At 34.9% G+C, this 25,237-nt stretch overlaps 1 protein-coding gene across 2 annotated transcripts in view; it reads left to right on the forward strand.

The window, feature by feature from the left end:
• Window positions 1–17,579, forward strand: part of mre11 (double strand break repair nuclease mre11) — a 51,436-nt gene extending 33,857 nt beyond the window's left edge. Inside the window, exons 10-14 of one of the 2 annotated variants that reach the window (XM_069834534.1) lie at window positions 5,815–5,941; window positions 6,275–6,505; window positions 7,566–7,773; window positions 9,106–9,223; window positions 17,160–17,579. In XM_069834534.1, the coding sequence (XP_069690635.1) occupies window positions 5,815–5,941; window positions 6,275–6,505; window positions 7,566–7,773; window positions 9,106–9,200 (661 nt within the window). In that variant the 3' untranslated portion in view covers window positions 9,201–9,223; window positions 17,160–17,579. The remainder of the gene's footprint in view (window positions 1–5,814; window positions 5,942–6,274; window positions 6,506–7,565; window positions 7,774–9,105; window positions 9,224–17,159) is intronic. The other variant, XM_069834535.1, reaches the window with a different exon arrangement.
• The last annotated feature ends 7,658 nt before the right edge of the window (window positions 17,580–25,237 follow it).

Raw genomic sequence — 25,237 nt, forward strand, 5'->3', positions numbered from 1 at the left:
CGAAATTTGGTGATGGCAGATCGTCGTTTGACCATGCGGGAGATTGCCGAAGAGGTTGGAGTGAGTAAAGATTCTGCACATGCAATTTTGCGTGATGATTTGAACATGAACCGAGTGGCTGCGAGATTCATGCCCAAGTTGTTGTCCCCGGAACAAAAAGACCTCCGTCGTGACGTTGCACAGGATCTTCTGGACACCGCCAACACTGATCCTGGGTTTCTGAACACCGTGATAACTGGAGATGAGTCATGGGTGTACGGGTACGACCCAGAAACAAAAAGACAGTCGTCGCAATGGAAGCATCCCGAGTCTCCAAGGCTGAAGAAAGCGCGGCAGGTGCGAAGCAAAATCAAGGTGATGCTGACTGTTTTCTTTGATGTCCGTGGAATTGTGCATCACGAATACGCACCGGGAGGACAAACGGTGACAAAGGAGTACTATCACGATGTTCTCCGGCGACTCCGTGATGCAGTTCGGCGCAAAAGACCAGACATGTGGACGGCGAACAACTGGCACTTGCATCACGACAATGCCCCCGCACATTCATCCCAATTGATCCACACTTTCTTGGCCAAACATGGAATTACAACCGTTCGCCAACCTCCCTACTCTCCAGACCTGGCTCCTTGCGACTTCTGGTTGTTTCCAAAGTTGAAGACACCACTAAAAGGATCCCGTTTTGAGAGTAGAGAAGAGATAATGCGGAACGCGACGATGGAGCTGAACACCATTCCAAAAGAAGACTTCCAGAGGTGTTTCCGGCAGTGGAAGGATCGGTGGGCTAAGTGTGTGCAAGCACAAGGAGCCTACTTTGAAGGGGATTAGGGTCCCAACCCCATCAGGTATTTGAAATATTTTTTCTGGCTAAAGGTCGGATACTTTTTAGACAGACCTCGTATATTATTGTATGCTCCAAACCACCGAGTAGCACACATCTACAAACAAATAGAGGCACATACACACAAAGCATCTATATATACAGTTCCTGATAACCATGATTACGCACAACAAACCACCAATGACAACTATTTTCAGCACGCATTAAATCAGATAGAATACTTATGTCCAAAATCCAAGCATACATATACTACATCACAGCAGAAGCCACAAGCATATGTTCTTGATAATGATTAATTGTTTACAACACAAGACTTATCAATTTGTATTTTAATACATTTTATCCTTCGCAAATTTTAAATCTATGATATTTCTTCATTTTTCATTCATAATCAAACTTTAATTGATGTCTATAACATCGCCGATATTTTGTATAATTCAATTGCTCACTATTTAATCATGTATGTACACCTATAACATGAGTTATATGTATATACAACCACTTTCGACTCTTTCAAACTTGTATTGTATTGAAATCAATTATTACAACCTTATATATAGCCTCATACATAAAACTCATGAAGATTCAATTACCATGTACATTATACTGCTCGTTTGTCAATTCATTCAAGTTTCAGATCACGTATTTTATTATATCTGATGAGGCCAAATAAGGCGAAAATGTTAATATATATTTAATACCTTCATAGCAAATAAACATTTGCAAAGAGATATGTCTTATGATTGAACTTATATATTTTGTACTATTCTTTGATGTTGCAATTTTAAGTACAGTCTTAGACAAAAAAATGACCGGCTGCCATATGCCAAGTCCCCTTCAGAAGACTTCGATTGATTCCGTGAGGGCTTAGGTTTACTTACTTACAAATGGCTTTTAAGGAATCCACAGGTTCATTGCCGCCCTCTCATAAGCCCACCATTGGTCCCTATCCTGTGCAAGATTAATCCAGTCTCTATCATCATATCCCACCTCTCTCAAATCCATTTTAATATTATCCTCCCATCTATGTCTCGGCCTCCCCAAAGGTATTTTTCCCTCTGGTCTCCCAACTAACACTCTATATGCATTTCTGGATTCGCCCATACATGCTACATGCCTTGTCCATCTCAAATGTCTGGATTTAATGTTCCTAATTATGTTAGGTGAAGAATACAATGTATGCAGTTCGGCGTTGTGTAACTTTCTCCATTCTCCTGTAACTTCATCTCTCTTAGCCCCAAATATTTACTCTCAAGCACTCTTAACCTCTGTTCCTCTCTCAAAATGAGAGTCCAAGTTTTAGAACCATACAGAACAACCGGTAAATATAACTACTTTATAAATTCTTTTAGCTTTTTTGAGAGCAGACTGGATGACAAAGCTTCTCAACCAAATAATAACAGGCATTTCCCATATTTATTCTTAGTTTAATTTTCTCTCAAGTGCTATTTTATTTGTTACTGTTGCTTCAAATTATTTGAATTTTTCCATCTCTTCAAAGGATATATTTCCATTTCGTACTATATTCTGGCCATGAGACATAATCATATACTTTGTCTTTTTGGGATTTACTTCCAAACCTATCTCTTGACTTGCTTCAAGTAAAATTCTCGTATTTTCCCTAATAGTTTCTGGATTTTCTCCAAACATTTTCATGCCATCCGCACAGACAAACAGCTGATGTAGTCCGTTCAGTTCCAAACCCTCTCTGTTATCCTGGACTTTCCTAATGGCATATTCTAGAGCAAAGTTAAAAAGTAAAGTACATCTGCTTGCTTTACTCCACAGTGAATTGAAAAAGCATCTGACAGAAACTGTCCTATGCGGACTCTGCTGTACGTTTCACTGGGACACATTTTAATTAATCGAACTAGTTTCTTGGAAATACCAAATTCGATAAGAATATTGTATAAAATTTCTTTCGTAACGGAGTCATATGCCTTTTGGAAATTTATGAATAACTGATGTATTATATCCTTATACGCCCATTTTTTTTATTAATATTTGTCGAATACAAGAAATCTGATCAATAGTCGATCTATTACACCTAAAACCACTCTGATAATCCCCAATAATTTTCATCTGCATATGGTGTTAATCTTCTCAAAAGAATATTTGACAAAATTTTGTACGAACATCAACAAAAGTGATATTCCTCGAAAGTTATTATATTTTGTCTTTTCCCCCCTTCTTAAAGATAAGCATTCCATATTTAGTGAGTGTTATTATTGAAATCTCTAGTGAGTAGATGTAACTTCTCTACAGGTATTAATATAGTTTAAGTTTTTGTGCAGCTATATTTTTGTATGTATTCCATTCCATTGAGAATGTATTTTATAACCTTAGTGACTGGTATCATCGTACTGAATTATTCATTATGGTAGTAACACTACCTCCCTTTTTCCTTGCCGTGTCGCTGTATAGTTTATGAATTTTGGTAGATATTTTTTAGGAATGGTACATTTGAATCCAAATTTTAAAAACTGTTAAATTTCAGGTATACCTTAGTGCTCGACAGTGGACAGCTGTAGAAGAAATTATATGAATCCTAGATAATGTGTTCCATAGAGCTACAATTGTAACCATTTTAAGCCAAGTAACAATCTCAGAAATAATACCTTTAGTGAATAGCGCCTATTCTACAAAACTACGGGTATATTTTTTTAAAACTGTGTTCTTATTTTTTATTTATTTATTTATTTATTTATTTATTATTTTTTTTTTTTTCATTAAATACAGATTTCAAATTTTGTCTCAATTAAAACCTTATAATTTTAAGTTGAAGTCCACACTCTTTTTCTTCTTTTCTTGTTCTTTTTTTTTTTCTTCTTTTTTCTTTCTTCTTCTTCTGCTTATTATTGTTATTATTATTATTATTATTATTATCATCATCATCATCATCATCATCATATGAGGGAGTGGACCAAGTCCACAAGTGGTCACTTTATGGAGGATTAATACAATCTGGGATGAAGAAAACTTAGATTCATTCATTTCTACAACAAACCAAGTCCATAACTCATTTGTTATTCCACAGAGAGCAGCATTTCCTGTGCAAGGTGAAGGTTGCTAAGCATTTTTCACATCCATAGTGAACCAAGTCCATTACTCCACAGACCATTTCTTGTGAGAGTGTGTGTTTTTTTAACAATAACATGTCTACGGATGAAGATTAAGAAGAAATGTTGTCGAGTAACACTTAAAGACAATGCTTCTGCCCACAAACATATCATTTTATATTCTGACAACTCCTGGGGACAGAACAGGAATATAAAATTGCTACTCACACTTCTGAAGCTTGTTCCTGACCCAGATATTTCAGCAGATATAATAAATCTTAAGTTCCTGGTGTCTGGACATTAGTTTCTCCTGAATGATTCAGAATTTGGATTGATTGAATCTCCAAGCGGAAAGTGTAACATATCTACACCCCAGAAAACTAGGTGTAAATTATCAAGTCCTTTAAGCAGAAGAATCCTCATTTTAAAGTGATCAAGATAAATAACTATTATAATTATCACCTGTCATTCAAGAGCCCTTATATGGGATGCAATGAAAGATTGCTGCAGCTAAGAAGAAGGACATGATGGACCTTTTGCCCTACATACTTCCAATTCATCATCATCATCATCATCATCATCATCATCTTCTTCTTCTTCTTCTTCTTCTTCTTCTTCTTCTTCTTCAAGAATCTCCCAGTTGAGATTATTACTAGGTCAGCTGATATTGTAAACAACGAAGAAGATCAGAACAATGAAGGTATATACATTGATTGAGTTGAATAATGCTGATAAGGTCATATAGCAAAATAAAATTAAATATTTTTGTATGAAATTATGTTCCAGGTATAAAGAATGGTCTCATTGTGATGTCTACTACAAAATAAAGTGAACATTTCAATACACTGGTTAAATTGTCATTTTTGTTTTATCAACTAAAAGAAACTCACAACCAGAGTGAACGAAGTCCATCTTTTTTTTTTTTCTTTTTTTTTTTAAGAAATAAAATGTCTACTCTAAAATTAATTTAACTTTCCAGAATTAATTATGAGCCAGGAACTTTAAGACTCGATTTCTCAAAACTATTCCAAACGGATTTGGTCCTCTCTGGTTGTGAACCCCTCATATGAAGGATTCTAGAACCTTTTAGGACTCAGATTCGAGAAAAATTTATGATTCGTCCTACCATTAGTATTTTTCATCTACACTGAGTGGTAATTCTTGAATACAGGCTATCTTGATTCCTGACTTTTGAAATTCCTGTTTAAGATTATCTGATTTATTGATAAGCTCCTAGCATTCCATTGCGTTATCATTATTTTATCATATTGCTGTTGGTGATTATTATGTTTTTATTGGATTCCATTTTCATTCACTTTCTTTCTTTTTTCTTTTAAAGGAAATACGGAAGTTACCTTTCTTTTGCTGTTCTATAAAATCCTTTTAAAGTATTTACTGCTTTTGATCTTGAATGACGTCAAATTTCAAATCTGTTAAAATTATATTTTCCTACATTCTGTAATTAAGTCTTTATCTATTATATAGGATTTTTATAGTTTCTTTGATTGTTTTGTCCTTGACATTCCATAGAATAACTTTCATTCACTCTGAATGATCTTTGTTTTGGTCCTTCAAAGAACCATTTACAAAGTTGTTCACCCATTGTGCAACTCAAGCCAAGAAATGGATTTGGAACACCTCAAAATCTGTGCTTCAGTGGCTGACCATGATAATATCTTTGAAAAATATTGGAGTGCAAGAGGTCAAATGCCTGGTATTAGAAAACAACAACAAAGTTGTTCATTGTGTAACTGAGGACCGCCAAATTGGTGTAACAGCGACCATGGACACCTCTTACTTAGTTGTTGTTAGCATTGGGCCCAAGCTCAGTTTCGTGTGACAGCAGTGTTGAATTTGGATTGATATTCTTGAATGATTTTATGTATGACTTGACTAATCGTGATGTTACATTTTCAGTCACCAAATGAATAAAATTATAAACCATCTCCTTGCAAAGAAAGACTTGAAGATAGAAGATATTGATCAGCAGATTGAGAACTTTCGACTGGAGCGGCAGGTAAAAGAAGAGGAGGATGTCAAAGACGTAAGTAGGCCTACGAGTACATTAGTTGAAGCAAAACATTTACAGAACTGGAAGAATTCTTCCTCTTCATCTGGTTGACACCTTGCACCTAAAGTTAAGCCATAAGACATAATTTAATATTAGTTGCAATTACAAATACCTGCACATGTAAGAAGACACTTTCAAAGAATTAAAATGTTTGAAAATGTAAAATATAGATACCAAGACTTTTGAAATTGAGCCCAAACTGAATAGCTTCCTAAAAGCAATGATTTAAACTGAGTAGTATGAGAACTCGACAAATTCATACTTTGCAAGTGTATTATTTATTTAATGTTGTAAATTTTTTCCTAGGCCCGAAATGCATTGGAGAATCCATCAAGACAGAAAGTTGGAAAGAAATCGCAAAATGTAACCACTATTGCAGACTCAGATTCTGATGACAATACTGGAATTGATCTGGATTTCAATGCTGCAGCCACCACCAGTCGTGGAAGAGGGAGAGGAAGAGGTACAGCCACAACTTCCCGAGCAAGAGGAGGAAGGGGCTCCCGTGCCAGGGGTGCTACAACATCTCGAGCCAGAGTGAGTAGTTTTGCAATGTGAGCTTTTCTCAAAATATAGTCTGCTCACTGCTAGTAATTCTCAAGTCGTAATTTGTTAATTACAATGTAAAATGCGAATTTATTTTATAAAAAAGAGAGAGAGAGAAATAAATCGTCCAGCCTTAATTAAGGATGACCACGAGGATCCGGAAATTAATAACAAATAAATATAATTAATTAAATATGAATATTGTTATAAAAATAAAATATAATAATTAAGCACCATTGATTATCAATTGTAAAATAAAATCTTAGAAGATCACCTTAAAATTATACTTACAAGATTTTATTTAAAATTAGCATATCCTTAATTAAGACCTTGTGAGTGGTATAAATGAAGTTGTATAATCTGCAGGGAATCTTTAAGAATTTTCGAGATGATTTTTTGAATTTCAAAAGATGGTATTATTAATTAATTGTTTTAAGAAATTATATGTAAATTTTGGTAAAGAACTCCGAGCACCAAAAAATAAACCTGTCATTGATCAATTGAAGAGAGGGATGTTATACTTGGCACTAAGGTAGGGAATACAAGGCTCATAAATGGTCCTCTTTTATGATCAACCTGATGAGCTTGTTTTAGATCTTTCTCCATGCGTATAGTTGGATCTATGATAATAGCCTTTTGTTGTTGCCTGTTTATTGCTATTATATCCGCTCTTCTGTGTATGAGAGTCTTCTTCAGAAATACAATGGACCTCTTCATGACCTTTCCAACCCTTGTTCCGAAGAAGACAAGCGATAGCTCCAGCAATGATGCCTGTTGTTACCTAATAACTCTCCTTTCCGACAAAAGCCCAACATGTGGCCAAGAGTTAGTTAATGTAGACCCTATTTCAGTAATACATTGCAGTTCTTTAATTTAAAAATGGGAGAAATACATTTACTCACCTGGAGATCTGAAACCCTAATCCCCTTCAAAGTTGTCTTCTTGGGACTGCACACACTTCTCCCATTGATTCTGACATTGTTGGAAGCATTTCTAGCTGTTGCTTTCTGCATAATGCTTTTCGTGATTAAAATTGAGTCTATTTGAACAGCATTTTCAGCTTGGGGAACAGCCAAAAATCGGAAGGAGCCATGTTGGGAGAATAGGGATCCAGACAAACCTGAGGAATGTTGTTGTTTGGCCAAGAAAGTTTGAATTAGATACAAATAGTGGGCAGGTGTATAATCGTGATGCGGCTGCTAAGTTTATGCTGCACAGCATCATGAAGGCAATGGAGAACCTCCAGCTATTACTCTTTGGTAATGTTTTGGTGTGTACTTGTGATGCACCACCCCTCTGAAATCAAAGAAAACTGCCAACATGACCTTTTTTTTTTTTTATGTGACTAACTGCACCTTGGTTTCTGGGTTATACCTGTAAACCCACAACTCATCACCAGTGATCACAATGTTCAGAAAGTTGGGGTCGCTGTCTGTGCATTCCAGCATGTCCTGCGAGGCTTTCACACAGAATGGCTTCTGCTTAGCTTTGATATGAATTTCTCCACGTGGCCAAATCATCTCTCAAAATCGAATGTAATGAACTGGTGCTTAACCTCACCTCGTCCACAAGTTCTTGGACCGTAACATGACAATCCTGCATGACTGAATTCTGCACTTGGTCAACACCTAATCATTTTGGCTTGTTGAAGGCCTACCAGAACACAGTTCGTTCTCCACAGATGTGCGACCATGCTTGAAGCAGTTGTATCACTCCTCTATTTGAGTGGTGTCTATGGTATCATTACCTAAAGCTTGCTGAATTTTCTAAATGGTTTCCACTTCGGTATTATTCAGTACTGCTTCTCAACTAATTCTGTAATTTCACGTAAATAAAAATCTGACTGGTGTTCACTACATGCATTCACTCACAAGATGACTGCCAGTGACTGATGCTAATATTCTGTTCTTCTTTTTATATATATATATATATATATATCCCTTAAAGTAGTGCTAAACAGACATAAAAATAAGACATTAAAAATTTCATTATTTATTCTACTGGTAACAAATAGTTTGTGAATGTATCTGATAAAAACAAGGATTATAGACTGTTCATAGATAGCTGCAGCGACTTGACTTCAAACTACATTAAGTACAGCAAAAATATAGATAAACGAGATACTACATTATGCAGTACAAAATTTGAATGCATCATAGTTAGGTCATGTGGCTTCTGGGGGGGGGGGGCAGTTCATTGTTAATAAACATATGTTATAAAACTCAAAGTATTTATATTGGAGTTTAAGGAATGGTGTATAAAAATGTATTATAACAATGCAATAGTTCATCAAGATCTGTATATATAGTTTTTTAATTATTTATAATGGTTCTCACTTCAAGATGTTTTGATGAATGCTAGTCTGTGTAATTGTTTCTGGAACAGTAAAAACCTATGTTTATTTTTATATACTAATTTAGAATGACAATTAAATGTCATAAATAAATATGAATGTATATAAATCCGCAAAAATTGCGCACAGAAACAGATACCATACCTTCAGTACTCATAAATACCAATATGCATAGGATAACTTTCATCCTTAAGATATCAGATGAATATAGTTTCTGATACATAATTGCGCTTTTCAGGGACGTGGAGAGCAAGTCTCTATCAGGGATGCATTCAGCCAACAGAAAGAGAGGCCTTCTCCTCGTACTGCCAGCAGAAAAGTGGTTGTCTTTGATGTGGATTCTGATGAAGACTGAGGTTAGCAAAGTACACGTATTTCAGTTATTATTTATTCAGAGAGGAAGAAGCATGTATAAATGATAAACATGTACAAGGTGGATGAAAAGTTAAGAACTGAAAGAAAAGAACTGAAAAGCATCCTGTATATTACTTCTTGTGAGAGGAGGAAGCTTCAGAAGGCTGACTATCTGTTCCCAATAGTGAAACCAATAAAATATCCAAGACAGTGGAGGAAGTTGGAACTTCCTGTAGCTTATGTTATCATCGTAAAAGCTTAGAATGTTTTAATAATACAAGAAGGACTTTTATCACATACTTTCTTTTGAAATTTGATTGAACACTATACAAATCATTTGACACCAATTTTTGTAACCCACATAAGTTACTTATAGCAAATGTACAGTCACTCCAAAAAAGATTAAACGCACTCTTGATAGCATTTTTAATTGAGCTCATTTCATGTTATGAGAGATGTGGACGATACCATACAAAGAGAGTACAATAAATATTATGAGTAATACTTTACTCATAAGTTTAATGCTTGGCAGTGGACCCTAGAACTATACAAGAAAGAAAAGAAAAGAGAGAAGACAAGGGGGAAAAAATTGCCAGCCTTAAGATGTGATTTCTGTCTCTATCCGACACAAACGAACAAAAATTAATAAGATGTCTATCGACCTTGCTGCTGTATGACCTCTCGAAATCGATTGGGCTTAGAAGCAGTGAGGTCTTGGAAGTAATTCTCTTTGAGAGCAAGTTTTTCCAAAGCTTGAGTACCATTGACTAGAACTCATCATTGGTTGTTGGTCGACGACAGCATTTTCAAAATTTCATTAGCCCAACCCAGACATTCTCAATGAGGTTCAGGTCAGGAGAATTCAGAGGCCAAGGTATTGCTTTGGTCCTTTGCTGCCAATCAAACCACTGCTGAACCGTCATTGATGTATGAACTGGATGATTATCCTGCTGGAAGTGCATACACTGTCCTTTGGGATAATTTAGGTCAAGAGCTGGAATCAATCAAAGACTCAGATGGTCGTGATATACTATGGCATTGAGAGTTCCCAGCTGTGTCCCGGCGCCATGAAATGTTATTCCACCTCAGCAATGAATACTAAAACAGCCACTTCTGTGAGTCGTGGCAACGTATTTAGGATCATATCTGGCGTTGAATTTACAGTATACATGGAACTGCCCCACATCTCCATCCGAAAATGTAACCTAATTGGAGAAGACTACATTCTTCCACATTGAAGTTCAGCATTTCCGTGGCATATGCGAGGCGATCAAATATTTCAGAATCTGTCAAATAGACCTTTCTAGCAGCGACATAGCTTTAAGTCCCGCATCCCTAAGTCAGTTGCGAACAGTCTGCATTGAACCAGGAAATGAAGATAAAGTCCTCAGTCTGACAGCAGATTGAAAGGGGCGAAGAGGGCCTCATCTTACTAATTATTGGAGATGCGTGGGCGGCCTGTAGAATGCCTCTTTGCTGCTGGAGCACTATCCTGATAAAGCTTGGACCATCGCCTAGCTGTAGAAGCAAGAATGCCATGTCACTAACTGGCCTCAGTTGCCAAGAACCCTGCCCTCACAAGAGCTAAAACTGCAGACCTTTCGCTGAGCTCCATCATTTCATGAATGTTCATAAACAAAGTTCTGCTGCCATCTAGCGGCAAATATAACAACATAAGATTATAGGTTCATTGTTTTTAAATGTTATTCAAACATTCCATTAGAACACACAAAACTCTGCTCATTTTTCATAATAAACCCTAAAGAATTAAACATCAAGGTTAATTAACTTTTCGCAAAATATTATCTTTTAAACACATTAACCAAAAACGTCATCTACGAGATAAAGTGGAAAATTTATCTTGAACATAGGGAAAAAATGTTATGAACTGGAATCGAACTCACAATCTTCAGATTTGTTTTTCTATGCCTTGAACCATCTATGCTAAACTTTCACATGTAAGCGTGGAGCTGCTATGTATCATACTACTAAATGTTGATGGATATACCTAATTAAAACCGAAGTGTGTTTCTTAACCAGGGTTGTTGTAATTTAACCCGCCCAAAAAAACCCACATATTTATTTCTCGTAATTTAATCAACATACAAAATATTACAAAAAGGTGCATCATATTTATTTACTATAACAATTTGTCAGCAGAAGTTATTAATTAGGTAATGTTTCATTATAAAGAAAAAATTACTTTCATCAACACAGTGTTTTATTGTAGAATGGTATTAATATTAACTACATCACAATTCAGTCCTTAACATGCAGAAATCTGTAGATCTTCATTAATTTCTCAGCCTTTTCCTCTCCTAACTTATTTCTTAACTTTGACCAAACAAGCCCATAGGTGGAGAAGATTCTCTCAATGGATGCAGTGCTGGCAGGGCAAGAAATTAAACTTTTCACAAAGCCAATAATTCCTGTTGGCAAGTTCCCCTTTTTTATTGTTTTCAATTCCATTATTTTCCACCATTTGTTTGGACTGAACTGTTGTACAACTGCGTCAGAAAACATAGTAGCAGGAAAATAATCAGAATCAGCAATCCTAAAAGACATAACACTTTTCACCCACTCTGGATGAATCTCTGTGAGCCAATTTTCTGCACTTTCCTCTTGATCTGCAGTTATTCTTGCCCCTCTGAATCTTGGATCTAACATATTAGCAAGATAGTGGAAGGGCAGGCTGCCAACTTAAGAATATTTAATAATAATTTACCAATCTTTGCTTATTTAATTTACCAGTTTTTGCTCATGAAGTAGTTAGAATATGTTGGTGTTCTGAATCACTTAGTCACGAAATTGAACTATTTAATACCCATTAGAGAAAAACCCAATAAAACCCATAAAAACCCAGTAAAACCCACTGGGTTGGGTCTTTTTTTTAATACCCGGGTTTTTCTCAACCCTGTTCTTAACATAAGTGATTAAAATGAGTTAATTTAAAGCTCAATCATTTCGTTCTCCAGAATAATGTAACAAAGTTAGGGACAGAGGAAAAGGCTTTAAATAACACAATATTATTTTCCGTATGGTGTGAACTGATGGAGATGGTATAATGCATGAAAATATTATGCACTCTTTTTTGGAGCGACTGCACATAATTAATAAGAATGAAGAGTTTTACTTTGAAATGTATTTCCATAAGCTTAATCTATGTCTAGGGTCATGTAGCTTTTGGCTGTTTCAGCAAGTATGTAATGATAAATTATCACTTAATTAATCCATATCAATCATAGGGAAAGCTGTTCAAAAAGAAAGTAAGTGATGAAATATAAAGTAAGTGAAAAAAAAAGTTTGATCGCTACTATCCAGAAACAAAGGCATTGTCCTCTTCTAACAATACACAGGACATGACTGACTGCTTGCCTGCTCACTTACAGTCATAAGCGGAATATGTATGTCTTCCAGAATGTGTACTTTGCAAGAAACAAAACTATACAATGGTTAGAAACTATATATATATACACAGTAGCAGCATTAGATGTTTTTATTCGATGGCTTTGACTGTTCGTGCTTGGAAGAGAGTATAACAAACATGTGAGCAGCAAAAGAGTCCCCTCCCCGATGGCGGGTATTTGACTGTTTGTTATTCACCCATATCAAGCCAATTTTGTGGACCAAGCAAAATGTAGGAAACCATCTAGCTACACATGTGTACTTTCACTCAATTCCACACTAACTGTTGCAACCCTGCCCAAAAGTACACCACCAGTGTAAAATGTTACTGGTGTAGGTCTCAGTTCACATGCATGTAGGCTGACCAGACGTTCCCGATTTCTAGGGACAGTCCCCAGTTTTCAGTTGCTATCCCTGGGGAGCAAATGTCCCCATTTTTGTCCCCTGAAATTAATTTGTCCGCAGAAGCTTTAATTTTGTTTCAGTAACATTTTACTGGAACTACTGTGATTCATGCACATTTCTGAACATTCTCATTATCAGACAGAAGAACCACGGAGCACAGTATGAGACTGATATTCTGCACTCTTTGAGAAGAACAGAGCATCTTTGTCTTTGATCATTGTAGCATTCACGTTGTGCAGAAGCGTTAGAACTGCCACAGGGTCCTTTTAAGTACCTAGTTCAAGAAATGAGGAATTTTATGATAAATCAAGAGGTGAAAACAGGTATGACGTTTTTCAACACTGAAAAAAATTCCATTCCATTTGAAAATCTTCTCAAAATAGTGTCATTAATAAATAATGTGTCTTCCAGGCAGTAATTTTTCAGTTGAAAGACTTTTCTCCACAGTGAACTCATTCTGGACTGATGAAAAGTCAAGAATGAACGATGAAACAGTGAAAGCTGTGTTACAAGTGAAAACAAACTTTAATTTCTCATGTGAAGAACTTAGTGTGAAGCTGTATGGCAATGAACATTATCATTAAAAAGATACATTCTTTAGACAAGTACTTGTAAAATATGTGTGTCAGAGTTCAGAGTGTACAGTATTATGTGAAAGACTTTCATGCATGAGTCAGTAATGAAATTGAATTCTTAGTGGCTATAATTATGTATAGGAGTTAAGATACTCTACAAATTTAGTGTGCAAAGTTTTATGATTGTACCTGTCTACTGTTACATGTATTTTCTGCAACATTTCAACAGAGGATGACTAGATTTTTATTTTATTTTAGTAGGTTATTTTATGATGATTTATCAACATCTTAGGTTATTTAGCATCTGAATGAGATGAAGGTGATAATGCCGGTGAAATGAGTCTGGGATCCAGCACCTAAAGTTACCCAGTATTTGCTCATATTGGGTTGAGGGAAAACCTCGGAAAAAACCTCAACCAAATAACTTGCCCTGACTGGGAATCGAACCCGGGCCAACTAGTTTCACGGCCAGATGCGCTAACCGTTACTCCACAGGTGTGGATCAGGATGACTAGATAAGCTTTGTAGTTTTTCTTGAAATTGCCAATGTCCCCTGCTGAACCATAAAAAATCTAGTCAGCCTATATGCATGCTCTTCTGTCTTTTGTTTTTGTGAAAGTATGGAAGGTTCAGACTTCATCTCAGTCTTCATTTGTTCATCTTAAAAAGTCAAACTCGTGCAGCCAAGATTGATATATTTGAAAAAAGTAATGCAGTACCGAGCAGAGGAAAGGCCTAGAGTTTATATGGACGAGACCTACATACATGCGTCCTCCCATGTTTCCAGTAAAGGTTGGTCTGATGATTCAACAGCAGATATTTCAGTGCCAATGTTAAAGGGAAATAGACTAATTGTTGTACATGCTGGTGAGGAAATTGTTTTCATTGTCAATTTTCTGGTAATATGTAAGTCTGGCAGAGGAGATCACCGCAAGGACATGAATAGTGAAAATAATCTAAAATGGATAAAAGAAAAGCTTTCGAGCAGTGAGAATGTTTGAAATGGCAATGAAATGTGTCACTGCGCCAGTCCAGTGAGTGAGGTAAGAGTAATAATTAGTGTGGTGAAAGATTATCTGTGCTAAAATGTATACTTGGTCAAAATGAAACTGACTGGCATCTGAGAGACTAAGTTCGAATCGGGTATTTCCATAATAAGTGAAGCTAGCAAGTAATGTCAAAAGCAGCACTGTGTAAATCATGTTTAAGATGCAAAAAAGTTATGATTATGTGTGGAACACTAAGAAGAATCCTGACACAGAACATGGGGAGAAAATCAAGGTTTATAAAGTAGTGGCAATCCTTCAGTTGCGAAAACTTGACCATAAATATAATATGTATAGCTGAAGGAAGAAAAGTTTAATCTAGATTTTTGCTTTGGTATATAGATTAATATTGTCACAAAAAAAGAGAAATACTACCAGAACGAACTAAATATTTTTAACTTTACATTGCAAGAATAAAAAAAGGTAATGACGTGAGCAAACATTATGCTAAATTTTAAATCAAAGAAGAGAGAGAGCCAGAATGAACTAAACAACGAGAAGATTCATTCTTTTGTAGTCAGATTACTTACTTACAAATGGCTTTTAAGGAACCCGCAAGTTCATTGCCGCCCTCACATAAGCCCACCACCGGTCCCTATCCCATGCAAGATTAATCCACTCTCTATCATCATATCCCACCTCCCTAAAGGTCTTTTTCCCTCCTGTCTCCCAACTAACACTCTATATGCATTTCTGGATTCGCCCATACATGCTACATGCCCTGCCCATTGCAAACGTCTGAATTTAATGTTCCTAATTATGTCGGGTGAAGAATACAATGCGTGCAATTCTGCTTTGTGTAACTTTCTCCATTCTCCTGTAACTTCATCCCTCTTAGCTCCAAATATTTTCCTAAGAACCTTATTCTCTTAAAAATAATGGAGATAATTATTACAGTTGTCTGAACACTATTTATTGATAAAATAAATAAAATAATAAAACTGGTTAGAAACCATACATTTTTCGGGGGCTATGCTCCCCCATCTTCAGTGGTTGTACCACGACTACGGTGTAGATGTTCTACCGCGTGTCGTATCTTAAGATACACCGTAGTCGTGGTACAACCACTGAAGATGGGGGAGCATAGCCCCCAAAAAATGTATGGTTTCTAACCAGTTTTATTATTTTATTTATTTTATCAATAAATAGTGTTCAGACAACTGTAATAATTATCTCCATTATTTTTAATCTTCATTTATGAACACTGTTGTATTTTGATCTTTTAAGTATTTAACCTTATTCTCTGTTCCTCTCTCAAAGTGAGAGTCCAAGTTTCACAACCATACAGAACAACTGGTAATATAACTGTTTTATAAATTCTAACTTTCAGATTTTTTGATAGACTAGATGACAAAAGCTTCTCAACCGAATAATAACTGGCATTTCCCATATTTATTCTGTGTTTAATTTTCTCCCGAGTGTCATTTAAATTTGTTACTGTTGCTCCAAGATATTTGAATTTTTCTACCTCTTTGAAGGATAAATCTCCAATTTTTATGTTTCCATTTCGTACAATGTTCTGGTCACGAAACATAATCATATACTTTGTCTTTTCGGGATTTACTTCCAAATCTATCTCTTTACTTGCTTCAAGTAAAATTTCCGTGTTTTCCCTAATCGTTTGTGAATTTTCTCCTAACATATTCACGTCATCCGCATAGACAAGAAGCTCATGTAACCCGTTCAATTCCAAACCCTGTCTGTTATCCTGAACTTTTGTATTGGCATATTCTAGAGCAAAGTTAAAAAGTAAAGGTGATAGTGCATCTCCTTGCTTTAGTCCTTAGTGAATTGGAAAAGCATCAGACAGAAACTGGCCTATACGGACTCTGCTATAAGTTTCACTGAGACACATTTTAATTAATCGAACTAGTTTCTTGGGAATATCAACTTCTATAAGAATATTATATAAAACTTCTCTCTTAACCGAGTCATATGCGTTTTTGAAATCTATGAATAACTGATGTACTGTACCCTTATACTCCCATTTTTTCTCCAATATCTGTCGAATACAAAAAATCTGAACAATAGTCGATCTATTATGCCTAAAACCGCACTGATGATACCCATAGTCCATAATGTCTAAACCTGATGAACTATAGTGACATTGCCCAAGTCGGTTATGGTAGAATTGTCATTTCTTCTACTGATTTCAATGCTGTTGACTCGAAATTAATTTCTTACAAACTTTCAATTCGAAAACATGAATAAGAATGTTATTTGTTAAAAATTTCGCTTTTATTATTAAAAAATTAAAATTTATGAGAGTGAACGATTTCTAAGAGGTGAAGGTTACACAAAAATAAATATATTATTATTATTATTATTATTATTATTATTATTATTATTACTATTATTGTTACTATTGTTATTAAAATGTTGAACATAATCGTAACATAGCTTTCATTTCTGTTGTGTGTCTAAAACTTGCCAGAAGTCTTGAAAGTTTTGTTTAGTGTTATAAGTCATTACACTTTCTGTTTAAAGTCTCCAATTCTTTATTTCAGATGTTGACAGTAAAGTGCTGCTCTGGATATGGAAAAAAACGGATCTTAATGAAAATTGCATATTTTTATATTAAGTAGAAATGTACCTATGTAAATGAATTATTAATTACTTTTACATATTACTGATTACTTCTTCTGTTACGAACAACACAAGATTGAAAAGGTACCGTTACTGCATTTTTATTACTTCAGTTTTATTATATGATTGTTCCTTACTAGTACTGAAATTCTACGAATGTTTACATAGAAATTGAAAATGAATGTTAAATTCTTAAAAGTATGACAGTCACATTATACAAGAATTTTTATCAACTCTTTTTTTGTTATTGTCGAAGATATTCTTGTAAAAATATTTTTCTCTAATTTAATGAACATACATGCAACTTCTGTCATCAAAAATAAAGCTGAATACGAAAGAAACTGATTTTTGTTCTCATTCTCCCTCCTCATATTAAAACATGAAGTTCTGTCCAAGACACATTTTCAATATTGATTAGTTAATTTATCCAAGAAATGTGCATATAGAAAAAGTAGTAGAGAGAGATTTTCTTCTTCATCTTCTTCGACGAACAAGGCTTATGCATCATTTACAATGACACAACAGAGCGACTCGACATTACATAAATTATGGTCCAATAAGAAATCAGAATTTCATGACTTCACTACACAGATCGCGACGCGACAAAAGTTGAAATTGAGTTGACTTTTACCGTGTGACGTTACTGGAATGCATATGTGTTTTGCTTATGATAGCGTCGTCTGCAACAAAATTGAATACTTTTTCAGAGGAGATGTTGATAGAATTGGTTAAAGGATGCCCTGAATTATACAGAGTGAACCGTGAGTAATGTCATTAATTTCAAGGGGTTATTCTTTGAGATATTTCAAACAAAAAAGTTTAATACAATTTTGCTCGTTCTTGCTTCATTTTCGAAAAAAAAAAATATATATATATATATATATATATATATATATATATATATATATTTATGTGAAACATTTCATAACATAGTCTGGGAAAACCATTGAATTAACTTAATTCCCAATATGCTTAATCAGTTTAAAAGAGCAGTGTATTATGATAAAAAGAATTTTAGTTTTTGTCATTTAAATATGCAGAAATTTCATCTGAACAAATATACATTTTCGTTCTGAAAAGGAATTTTAAAATGTTACATTTGTTAGGATCAAATTTCTGCGTACCAGTGTCTTAAATTGACTGAATATATTGAAAATTAAATCAATGGTTTACCCAAAACATGGTAAGAAATGTTTCATGAGAGAGAGAAAGATTTGGAAAAATCGTCTGCCCTCCACTGAGGGTGATCACAAGGATCCAGAAGGCAATAATACAGTAATGAATTTACAAAGTTGAAGATCAAGATTAAAATGAATACAGTGTTAACAGTGGAAGAAAAATTAATTTAACTTAACATAACAGTTTTTATCTCGAAAAGGAAGAAAAAAGGAAGACAATAATTGAATTTTTGTAATATCTCAAAAAATAACCCTCAGAAATTAATGACATTACTTACGGTTCACGCTTTATCTTATTACAGTTTGTGTACCTGAAATACACAATGCTTTTCATCCATAACCCCCCCATGAAGTTCGGAAAATTAAATTTTTTCCAATAATCTTCTTCCACCTTCGTGAACTTATCCTCGGAGAGTTTCTGTTTAAGGAGGTGCTTTTCAATTTATCCCAAATTACAAGATTTATTTCTAAAACTATAATGGACATTGTGGAAGGTACAATACGAAAATCGTAAGAGAGAGAACATATGGAATCCCTTGCAACCAAGTTCTTGAAAGGGAGATCCCAACTATTAGGGAAACCTAACCTCAAAGTAATGCTTAGATGCTCTGCTGGTTGCCTCCCACATTGGACGTTTTTGTTTATGAGGACCAATGATATGAAGGAGATCATCAAATTGCGAAAGTGTCATTTGCATATAGTTATGATAAGATTCTATATCCGTTAAGCTAATATTCGGAATCAGACTGATAAAATCCAAATTGTTGACGCTCCTAGAAGATAGGACAAATCCACCAACGGCGAATACGTTTACTTCTAAATTTTGTATGTTCATTTCGTATACTCCAAAAATAGAATCGGCAGGCATCGTTTCATTTTAAGTTTCCTAATCAACACGAACTAGCGATACTACAATGTCATGCCACAGATGTCGCGTCATTGTAAATTCAGCATTAGGCTAAATGACTTGTTCCAACTTCAAAGGTTCATATCTTCTATCCTAAGAGCTCTATGTCTGCTAGCACTCCTTCATCTTGGCACTTAGTTGAGAATCACCTTCGGTGATCAGTGAATTTCTATTCTTTGAATTTACTGGTACCAATTTTGTTTTTGATTTTGTATTCTTTCAACTAAATTTTATTGTTTTATTTCATTCCTTCCTGTGGTACCCAAATAATGTATACCCACCTACATTTCTGAAGAATTTCATTTCACTGCTTTCTAGTTTTCATTTGGCATTTTATTTCGGGACCAGTCCTTATATCCATTTGACAAAAGTGGGACTGTTACAGTTTTATAAAATTTTATTTGGATATCCTTTAGTGTCTTCTTTTTCTTTTTAAGTGCACACAAATTGTTCTGCACATTCTCTGAAATTATTTATTTTGTTGTCTATATAATTTTGAGTATGAGATATTGCAATTTAAATAATTACATGCCGGTACTTGTTCTATTAATTTGTCATCCACCACAATTTTGCAGCTTACCAGGTCTGCTCCTAAAAAGTGCCATAGTTTTAGTTTTAATACTGAAAACTTAGAAGTTATGTTTCATCACATATTTTTTAAGGCAAAAAGGTGTCATCTATACAGTCCACACTTCAAGAGAAGATCCGAGCAAGGAATGTGAGTTTTTTCCCCACTCTTACAACAAACTGCAACCTGGAACCGACCGGCGAATGACTAAGCCTTGTTTGTTCCAGCCAGCCAATGACACCATCCCCATCCACCTACTCCTTCAAAGGAGCTGAGTTACTAGTTGATCCTCTACTCTCACACCGCAAGAACCATACCCCCCTCGCAGGTATCCTCTTATGAAACTTGGACAGTAGTTCATCTTTAGAATCAGATAAAACAACCTGATCATCAGCAAACAACATAATACTTAAAAATATGGTACTTATAACTATCTCATATATAAAATTTCATAGTCGTTCATACATAAGAGTAGTTTTATTAAAATCTTATTTCCTCTTGTCGTTTATGTGAATACACTTACTAAATCTATTTTATAAGTAATTGATTAACTAGCGGACTCGTGTTAATTATGTACAGCTATTTCGGTGCTTCATCATACCATCCTCAGAGCCTACTAGATCTCGGCCTCATCTCGAACTTCTCTGCCTGTTGTGTGGGTGCATTTGATTGTTGAAAAGTGGAGTCAAATAGTGTGTCTGTACTGAAATTGATCTGCGTGTTGAGAATTTGATCGGGGTGTGTTTTAGTGTGTTTGTATATTTCGTATACTTATATTCAAGTGTTAAAAATGGTGTACGCAAGATTCAAAATGGAATCAATTTTCTTGAGACCAGAATTTTAATAATAGCAGTATAACAATACAGACTTCATTGAGAACCTATAATGTATTTGAAGATCCTGTAGCTTGAATGGAAATTTTTTCAAAATTATCATACTGTTATCATCAGTTTGAGTCATTTCCCAGAAAGTTCAAATGGAATTTTGATTGACAAATACAATGTTTGAGGGTTATCTTAGTGGTGTACTTCCATTTCGTCTGTCACCATTATTCCATTAATCAACTTTTCCACCACCATCATCATCATCATCATCATCATCATTATTATTGTTGGCACAACATTGGTTCACCTCTACATAGTGCACTCTGGGCAATAATGAAGATAACAAAATGATCTACATCTTCGACCATTGCTCCTAGAGGGGGATGTTTTAGGATTGTCTTGTGACGGTGTGTCTTACATGTGTGTACAGTTTCGAGTATGCAGCCTGGCAGATAGCTGATGAGTAGAGGAAGGAGAAAAGTAAGCAAATATATACAGTGAACTGTATTTTATGTTGCTGTACATCCTTATTTTTGTGGATAGGTCCTCATTTCATGTGTAAACTTGAGCATCCACAAACAGTTTTGGAAATTCATACATTTGTTCTCAATTCTACAAGGCAAAACTAATGCTTCTGACATCTCTACAAAAGCTCTCATCATGAAACCTGTGACATTGTTAACAAAAAATTGCTTTCTCAGAAAGCTCTCAACATAAAACCACTAACAGAGATGGCTCTATCAACAGCATCATGGCTGCCAATAATTTTCTTATATTATATACTACTTATTTTTTCCGGAGTTATTTTAAGATTCTGAAAAGAAAATATCCAAATTTTGGGTGAGTTGCAGAAAAGATTCCCATCTTTTCGCCAAAGTCGAAAGGAATAAGAAGCAGAGTGTTTGACATGTATCCCAGTCCAGACACTTATGTTTCAGTGGCTAACAATTAGAGATTCACATCAAGTGACAAAAACATTCCAGAAATGTAAGGGAAGCAACTTCATCAGAGAAATTAACATACTTTATCAAGTCTAACACCTGGCTTAGTTGCCTCATGCCTGAGTGATGCGGACTGATGCCTTATTGTTGTCACTTGAGAGGTTCAAACCTTTCTTCGAACAGTTGACTAAACAAAAAAACAACATAAATGGATGATAATATACCGTATTTAACCACATAATGATGCATCCCAATTTTTCGTGTTAAAATTTAAAAAAATTAATTCCCCGAGTAATAGACGCATAGAGGAATGTGAATCTGTGACAAATGATAGCAGTGATGCTGAACCTGACTGTGAATGAGGTAATTTGTTGTTGTTTTATAATGCCAGGCGTTTGACAAAGTCATTTGGCCTCTTGCACTCCAATATTTTTCAAAGATATTATCATGGCCAGCCAGTGAAGCACAGATTTTGAGGTGTTCCGGATCCATTTCTTGGTTTGAGTTGCATAATGGGCAGTTAGGGGACTGATATATTCCAATTCTATGCAGGTGTTTGGTCAAACAATCATGGCCTGATAATGCTAGTGTTAATAATAACAATAAAGTGCCTTGTCTATTGTCGCTGTATTCATTGTTACAAATTATCATCTGTTTATACAACTGCTGCTAACTATCGATCGTCTTAAGTGCAACGCAGTCGATATATAAATTAGTCGCGACTAGGGTTGCCAACATTTTTTTTTTTTTTTTTTAGAAAATACGGGAGACTAAGGAATCGGCAGAATTTCACATAGAAAATGGATAAATTATTCAGTTCATTTAAAAAAAAACATTCTACACTTCGACAATTAAGCTTAAATTAAGAGTATTTCGAGACAGAATTTGCCTCACGTAATGGTTTTTAATTTTAATTTAATTTATTAATTTTTTTTTTCTTTTTACAAATTGAACAAATTCTCTGCATGAGTAATAATTGAAGCTGAGTGCCATTTGCAGTTCTCAGTTGATTAGATATGTCGTGCTCCTGTTTCAGATTATTGTTCATGAGAGAAAACACACCATATATATATATATATATATATATATATATATATATATATATATATATATATATATATATATATATCCCCCTCCCTCCCTGTCTCTCTCTCTCTCAGGGAGGAAAATACTCGAAAAGAAAACAGTGAAATGTTATCTCCAATAAAATTAATAACATAAACCAATATAGTATTTTTAAATTAAATTTTATAGTGTTGGCCTGTAGTGTTTTAAAACTTTGATTGTAAACAGACATGAATATCAACGACAACAGCAGCAGCAGAACAAAAAAGGTGTGGATCAGTGGTTGATTATGCCTTCAGCTTCAATACAGGTAAAATTTATTAATATAATTAATTTTCGCTGTGGTACATAAGACATAATGCTGTATATTGAAAATTTTAGTGCAGCCCTATCAAGCTAAAATCTCACGAGCCGCCACTGATAATAGATACTTTTTGATTCCTTAAACTTTGCAACACTTACACATAGAGAGATCATTTGTTAATGTATGTTTTTCAAGGAGCCATTGTTTGACGAAATATTTAGAACCTGCATTGTTAATTCCAGAGCCTCAGGATCAAGGAACTTTTTACTCTGTAATATATTTTTTCTACCATTTATTTTAAGTAGTTTGGATTAATAACAATTAGCAGTCTTACAGTTCAAGTGAATATTTTGATTTAGAAACGTCACAGTTATTTTGAAACTGGAAAAATTAAGGACATTAACTCTTCTGTAACATCCGTGACAAAATGTGTGTAACACTTATGTAACATTCATGACATGGAAGAAACAGATATAAAATATTTGCCGATTATGTTTTTGTGAAGTAATTGGATGCCATGAGATTTGCATAGTTTCACATGGACACTATGAGAATGAATCTCTTTTTGCTTCAGACAGAGACCTGAGTTCTACACTTTTTGTTAATAAGGTGTGATGTGAGTTACAAATCTTGTAACATTCGTGACGGAACCTTTTCTTTATTTTCTGCAATAGTAATAAATTTTACATAACTTTTTTTTCTGTAAAATGTTACTGATCTTATAAATTGATTCTAATAATAAAAGTTGACAAAAGTTATTTCATTTTCAATATATAGAGTTTGAAAATTGTAAAAATGTAACATCTGGGACAACTGGAATGGCTGTATAGTAATGCAGAGTACATTCAGTATGTTCTAGGTTTGTAATCTGGATAGGATTATGGGGTATAGCTTTCTTTATTAATATGACTGTATCTCCGCCTGGTCTCTGTACCCTGTCAATTCTTTATATTATAATTTGGTATTTTTTTTTATATAGAGTTTGAATGTTTCAAGTATGTTTCATTTATACATGCTATGTCAACAGACTTATTATGGAAGAACTTAGTAAATTCTAGTAACTGATGTTTAGACCATTAGCGTTGAAATTGAAAAAAGTTTTATGGTGAGCAGCCATTTGAAGATGAAAAAAAGATATTGCACTTTCCACTAATAGCCTATAAAAATGTTTGATAATTAATAATAATATTTTTTGTACTATTGATTTTATTAACTCCATAATTCTTTTAAAGTCTATGCCTTTAAATAAACTCATTATAGATTTCAAATCTTCAAATGATGATGAATCTGAAGTTTGCTTTTGTGACAACTGATGAATATGCTTCTGTGGAAGAGAGGAATATTCCTTATTATTTTCAGACAGTATTGCCTTAAATGCAGGTTTGTTAAATTTTTTCATTAAACAGTTCCATTTGTTTTTGGAAAATTGGACAATTTCTGTAGTTTGACATAAATGTTCACCTCTACAGTTTGCACATTTGGCTGGGATATCTGGTTCTGTAAAAGGACAGTTAGCTATTAGATGATTTGCACTACACTTTAAGCTACTTCTCATGCTGTGCAACTCAAGCACTACAAAAGTTGCGACTGGAGGTAGTTTGTTCACACTGAGTTAAGCCCGGTTCCCACGGTGCTTGTTTCTGTGATGGATTCCAAGCTGGGAGTGCTGATGGCTCTTCTGCTTGCTCCCTTGCTGGAAATAATGTCCTTTGGTGGCTAGCTTACTGAATTTCAAGATTAGGTTGCTTGCTATTTTTGATGTTGGCGCTTGTAGACTGGAACCAAAGATGATGATACAGTATCACCGCCGAAACCATGTCATGTTCGTTGTTTTCCAACTAAATCTGTTTTGCAAATCAAGCTCTCAGGTATAAATCCCTGTAAAGTTGATTTGAATAATTTCGAGGGAAAAAAATTGTTCCGGGGCCGGGTATCAAACCGGGGACCTTTGATTAAACGTACCAACGCTATACCAACTGAGTCAGCGTTTTTGGCATGTATCCTAGATATATAGTGCCCAGTTTGTGAGGATGTTGCTAGTGCAGCTGAGAATGGTACCACTTCCTATACACGTCACATCAGCCATTTGCCAAACACAGCTGTCAGACTGACTGCGGCAAATGTAAAACACTTGAACTTAACGTTTCCATTACTTTTTCACACGCCAAAAACGGTGACACGGACTGTACCCGGGAACTCTACCAGACACCGA

Source organism: Periplaneta americana, chromosome 9, assembly GCF_040183065.1.
Source record: "Periplaneta americana isolate PAMFEO1 chromosome 9, P.americana_PAMFEO1_priV1, whole genome shotgun sequence".
NCBI classification, from domain to species: domain Eukaryota; kingdom Metazoa; phylum Arthropoda; class Insecta; order Blattodea; family Blattidae; genus Periplaneta; species Periplaneta americana.